At 45.2% G+C, this 6000-nt stretch overlaps 1 protein-coding gene across 2 annotated transcripts in view; it reads right to left on the bottom strand.

Moving 5' to 3' along the window:
- C1GALT1 (core 1 synthase, glycoprotein-N-acetylgalactosamine 3-beta-galactosyltransferase 1) overlaps window positions 1-5278 on the bottom strand; it is a 36784-nt gene extending 31506 nt beyond the window's left edge. Inside the window, exons 1-2 of one of the 2 annotated variants that reach the window (XM_027102505.1) lie at window positions 5073-5265; window positions 4516-4772 (exon numbers count right to left, since the gene is read on the bottom strand). Coding sequence is in view for 1 of the 2 variants with exons in the window: in XM_027102504.1 (XP_026958305.1) it covers window positions 5073-5079 (7 nt within the window). In the remaining variant the exon portion in view is untranslated. Of the gene's footprint in view, window positions 1-4515; window positions 4773-5072 lie in introns of both variants that reach the window. The other variant, XM_027102504.1, reaches the window with a different exon arrangement.
- Between the last annotated feature and the right edge of the window lie 722 nt (window positions 5279-6000).

The raw sequence follows: 6000 nt of genomic DNA, 5'->3' as shown, positions 1-6000 counted from the left end.
ACACACACACACACACACACACACACACACACACACACACACACACACACAGTATGTTTTCATGCCCATCTCTACCCCAGGTTCTCACCAAAGGTAACTACAGTTGACCCTTGAACAACATGGGTTTGAACTGCCCAGGTTCACTTATATGCAGATATTTTTCAATAAATATACTGGAAAACTTTTTTGAGATTTGTGACAATTTGAAAAAAACTCGTAGATGAACAATGTACGTTAGAAATATTGAAAAAATTAATAAAAAGGTATGTCATGAATACATAAAATACATATGATACTAGCCTATCCTTACATAGGCATAAAGGTGAGTGATATTTAACACAGAATTAATAATGTGTTAGTTTTCCTGTTTTATAACTTTTTTTTTTTTTGTGGTACGCGGGCCTCTCACTGCTCCGGCCTCTCCCGCTGCGGAGCACAGGCGCTGGACGCACAGGCTCAGCGGCCATGGCTCACGGGCCCAGCCGCTCCGCAGCATGTGGGATCCTCCCGGACCGGGGCACGAACCCATGTCCCCTGCATCAGCAGGCGGACTCTCAACCACTGCGCCACCAGGGAAGCCCTATAACTTTGTTTTCAAAGAATTACATTACCTTACAGGTACAGTATGCCCCCCTCTGTCTCTCCCTCCCTTATAATTTATGCTTCAGCAATTATGAACTATTTACAGTTCAATAAATATCTCAATGCAATGAGTTGCTCTGCTCTTACTGCTTTTCTGTCTATACAACATCCCCTTCCCTCCACCGTCCATACCCCAACCTCTGTAAATCCCATTAAGCCAGTGTTTCTTAACCATGGCATAAATGACATCATGAGCTGGATAATTCTCTGTTTGGAGGCTGTCCTGTTCACTGTGAGATGTTTAGCAGCATCCCTGGCCTCTACTCACTAGATGCCAGTAACACTCCCCCTAGTTGTGACCCAAAATGTCTTCAGACACTGCCAAATGAATGCATAAAATACACGTAGATTATATACTAGTGTATCCTTACATTCGCAACTGGGTGACTGAAGTAACTAGAGAAGGAAGAAAAAAGCTTACTTTTCACTACAATCCTGTGTGTTTTAAATTTTGTACCTCTTCTAACCTTTCCACTGCTACCACCCTAATCCAAGCCACCTTTCCCCCTTCCTCTTACTCTCCCACTTTTTCTCTCCCAACTACTGCAACAGCCTCCTAATCAACTTTTCCCTTTCTTCATCCTTGGCTTCTTCAATCCATTTTTACCAGTCCTTTTAAAAGTTAAATCAGATCATGTCACTCATTTGCTCAAAACCCTCCAGTGTCTTCCCAATGTCACTCAGAGACATAACCAAAACCTTAAGATGAACCCTACACAGTATGCAATCCTACCCTCCACACTCCTCTCTTGCTGAACTCTCCTTCTAGTATTTGGTTTTTGTAGGTCAAAAAGGAACAAATAGCAATTTCAAAAACTGAACCTGTTACTATCTGTTCCCTTGCTGTGTTCTAACTTTGGACTCTTTGCTGTTCTTCAAACACATGAGGGTCCTTACACTTGGTGTTCTCTGTTGGGAACACAACTCACCCAGATACTCACATGGCTCACTCCCCAACTCCTTCAGGTCTTTACTTCTCAGGGGGTCTTCCCTGGCCACCTTATTCCTACTCACAGCACCTATTAACATCTAATATATTACATATTTTACTTACTCATCTTGTCTATTGTCTCTTTTCTCCATCTTGATCAGTGGTTCTCAAACCTGAGTCTACATCAGAATCACCTGAAAGGCTTGTTAAAAGAGTTTCTGAATCAAGAAGTCTGGGGAATAGAGCCTGAAAATTTGCATTCCTGACAAGTTACCAGATGATGCTGAGGTTCCAGGGACCACATTTTGAGAACCAATGTTTTAGAATGTAAGCTCCATGAGAACAGAGATTTTTGTTCACCTATTCATTGCTTTACCTCTATGACCTGGCACATGGTAAGCAGTGAGATAGGTAGATGAATTTACTCTGTTCCCAAGGCACCCTCTGATTTGGTCTGCTATATGGTGCTAAAATTTTACTGAATACTGTAAAAGATAAATTACATGACTGTAATGAGTTAAACTGTGTCTCCCAAAAAGACTGGGGTTGAAGTCCTAATCCCAGGAGCTATGGATGTGATCGTATTTGGAAATAAGGCATTTGGAGAGGTAATCAAATTAAGATTAGGTCAGCAGGGTGGCCCCTAATTCAATATGACTGAAGTGCTTACAAAAAGGGGAGAACACCATACTAAGACAGAGACACACAGGGAGAATGCCATGCGACAACAGAGGCAGAGACTGGTGTGATATAACTTTAAACCAAGGAACGCCAGTGACACATGAAGCTAAGAGGCACGGAACAGATTCTTCCCTAGAAGGTAGAGCATGGCCCTGTCAACATCTTGGTTTCAGACTTCCAACCTCCAAAACTGTGAAACAATAAATTTCCGTTGTTTTAAATCACTCAGTTTGCTGTATTTTGTTATAGCAGCCCTAGGAAACTAACACAATGACCAAAAATGCAAATGACTACACCAAGCTGTATAATTTCAAGTCTCCCTATTATCCAACTTGCACCAATTTGTTTTAATATATAGCTTTCATTGTGAACTAATCAGACTTCCTGTTGAGAATCTCCCCAATTTAATACCGCCTCTCTCTGCCCTCCATGTGTCCCTTCAATGTGCAAGGCAGCTCACATTACAGGTTCTAGATAATGTACTCAGATTTTCTTTTTGGTTTCTCCTACCTTCCTATGGGCTACCCTATTTCACATACAACAGCTTCTTTATATTTTTTTCTTCAAGGGACACTTCTTATTTTCACATATTATAGATTTTGGCATGTATTTTCCCATAGGACATCTGAATTAGTTATAAAGTGAAATTTTAAATACACATTCGATACACATTTAGACTTCAAGATAAAATGCTAACTTCTCTTTTATGGAACAATTCTCCATTTTTTCCCCCTTATTCTAAAAGAATGACCTTAATCCCACTTAGGTCTGGGTAAAAGAATTTTGCCATATTCTTTCCACCTTGCTGTGGTTTGTACACTAGCCTCTTTACTCAAATCTCAATAAATCTTCTAAAAGTAACATGGTTGTACTGGGAAGCTTAAAGTTTTAAGTGAATCTGAATGAAATTTCAGCATCAAGTTGTCCATTTTCCATTTACTGTTTGTTTACAGGTGCACTGTCACAAGAATTCCAATCAATGATTTCTTCACACAGAAACTCTACTTTAAATTACCATGGTTTATAAAGTAAGCTGTATAATGCAATTTTTATCTTAGTGAGCACAAGTCAATATACAAATAGTATATAGCATATACCTAAATGACACACTTTTCTATTTCTATGACTAGGTGATCATTAATTGATATGTACTCCTAAATGACTTTGTGATAAAATTCTAATAATTTCTGGATACTGAATTTACTCAGAAATATAGACTAGTATAATCTATACCCCCAAAAAACCATATTTAAGAAAAATACCTATCTTTAAATGGGTAGTAACCACAAAATATTTTTAAAATGCTGAACCCTAACTAAAAAGATCAGAAAAACACAAACTCCAAGCAAATATAAGAGAGACATCTAATCGTTCTCCACTAGTACTAAAATACCATGCTCTTTTCCTGTGAAGAATTTTAAGTGAGTCATACTTTCCTTACTAAATCACTGTTTTACTTAACATATGGTAAAAAGAGTTAACTGTTTGGTAACTTGAAACTTTACACTCAATTAAACTGTACATTAGTATACACTACAGCTGGCAGAAAATAAAATAAGTATGATTACTATACACAATACTTAGAACACACAGCATCAAGTGACATTTATCTGATAAAAGTGTGGAAAGTTGCAAAAAGTTAGTTTTACCTCCTAAAACCTCAGATTCCCACTGTCTAAACCAACACCAGAATTAAACAACTTGAAATTATGCATGACACCTTTTCCTGGCACCCAGGCAGAGCTATCACTGCCCAGTTTTTGGTAAATGAACATATTTCTGTTCGTTACACATTGGCCTAATTACTCTATTGCATTAAAGTTCTAACTTTATAATTAACTTTTAAAATCATAAGGAAACCAATTCATGGTTAGGATAATAATTTTCAACCTGAAATGCTTTAAAAGGATATACCACAATAACTATAAGGAATTGAGAGAACTAGATTATAAATCTAGTCAACTTTTCCAAAGCTTGTGATGTTTTGTCATTTGACAATAATAATAAAGGGAGAGGGTAAGAGCTGGGCAAGAATAAATCCCCACCCTTAAATTTCGTTCATTTTTTTGCGTATACAATACATCCAAATTCAGAGCTGTAAAGCCAATTTGTCAGCACCTACGAATCCCATCACACTTGGTGGGGGAGGGAGGAGGGAAGGAAAAAACTCCTTTCCTCGTCCTCCACGCAGCTAGTGCCAAAACACACCTGCCTCACTAGAGGCAGGGAAATTTAAAAGAACAAATCGGCCACAGACAAACCTGCTGGTCCAAGAGAGCCCTGAGGAAGTCCCCCGGCACTTGCGGAAGGCGCCCGCTCGCTAGGCGCCGGGGCGGCGCGGCAGCACGGCTGCTCTCCTGGAAGATGTCCACACCTGAGCGCCCGCAGGTCCGCAGGGAGAGGGCCCAGCGGGGCACGACCGCTAAGTGCTCAAGCCGCGCGGTCCGGAGCGCAGCCCGTGTCTCACCGTCGCGACCCGACGGCAGGCGACGCGCGAGGAGGCGAGGGGCACGAGAGGCTAAAAGGGAAGGACCCACGACCCAGAGAAGGCTACATGTCAACAAAATAGCGGCCCGGTGGGCAGGCGGCCCCAATGGCAGTTCGCAGAGATGCCGGGAGCAGGAAGTGCCCCGCGCCTCCCTCAGGAACCCGCACGTCCCCAGCCCCGGCGACGACTCCGAGACACCTGTTTGGCGGCGCCGGGGGTGGGGTTCCACCCTCCACGCTCCCCCACTCACACACTCACGCTCCGAGAGGGGGAGGGCGAGAGGAACCGAGACATTGGACCCACAGTCTGAGGGCGCCTCCGCCGGCGTACCTGACATCAGCCTCGGCTCCCTCTCGCCCCTCCGGGGGGGCAGAGAGGGGGACGACACGAGCCCGGCGACCCTCGCTCTTCTCGGCAGCCGCAGAAGTGGCTCGTGGCTGCTAGCCCGGGCCGCCCGCTGCCGCCCAGATCATTCCCCGGCAGCGGTTGCTGCTGCGGCGGCGGCAGCAGCCGAGGCGGGCCCAGCGCGCGCTCCCGCCCGTTCGCTCCGCCCCTCCCCGCAGCGCGTCCAGGCCGCGGCCCGCGGACAGCGCAGCCGCCACCCAGGCCTCTCCTAGCGCTGACGTCGCCGCCGCCGCACCAGCCCCAGGGAAGGGAGGAGCGAGAGGGGGCAGGGTGGGGCGGGGCTACGACGACGTGTGGGCGCGGGGATTGGCAGTCGAGAGCACGCCCCGCCCTTGTGCGAAGGGGTCTGGGAAGTCGGGTCTTCTCTGAGCGATAGTCGCAGCTCTCTTGCGGCTCCTCGCTGGCGGCCTCCGGCTTCCTGATCTTGCTCTAGGGTTTTGCGTTAGCTTGCGGACCTTGAGAGGAGTTAAAAGCAGTGAGACATCAGGGACCGAGACTGCGGATACCTGAGAGACCTTTGTCTGAGGGACAGGCTCTTACCCTGCAGGAGTCTTATGGCCTCTAGCCTGCTTTTAAACAGTTCTTTTTACCCCTGTTATGCCCCCCTCCCGACTCTCTTTACTCAGTATCTCTCTGGCCTTAATGAAAGGAAATACGGCAAGATAGGTACGCGAACTGTTGTTGCATAACCAGGTATGTGAACCCGCAGGAGCTGAAAACCCAATTAGTGATACCACAAAGCCTCCTAAAGGCACACGTGGTCTTTGGTTCTGTCATTACTTCACTGCTGTCAGGCAATGGCCAGAAGAGTTTCCTCGGGTCCTTGCAAAACCTCACCCCCCCCCTCCCCGCT

The sequence above is a fragment of the Aethalodelphis obliquidens genome, unplaced genomic scaffold (assembly GCF_003676395.1).
Source record: "Aethalodelphis obliquidens isolate GAN/ISIS:26980383/991018 unplaced genomic scaffold, ASM367639v1 scaffold5, whole genome shotgun sequence".
In the NCBI taxonomy this organism is placed as follows: domain Eukaryota; kingdom Metazoa; phylum Chordata; class Mammalia; order Artiodactyla; family Delphinidae; genus Aethalodelphis; species Aethalodelphis obliquidens.
The sequence above is the reverse complement of the archived record's forward strand: the minus strand, read 5'-3'. Positions and strand labels throughout refer to the sequence as shown.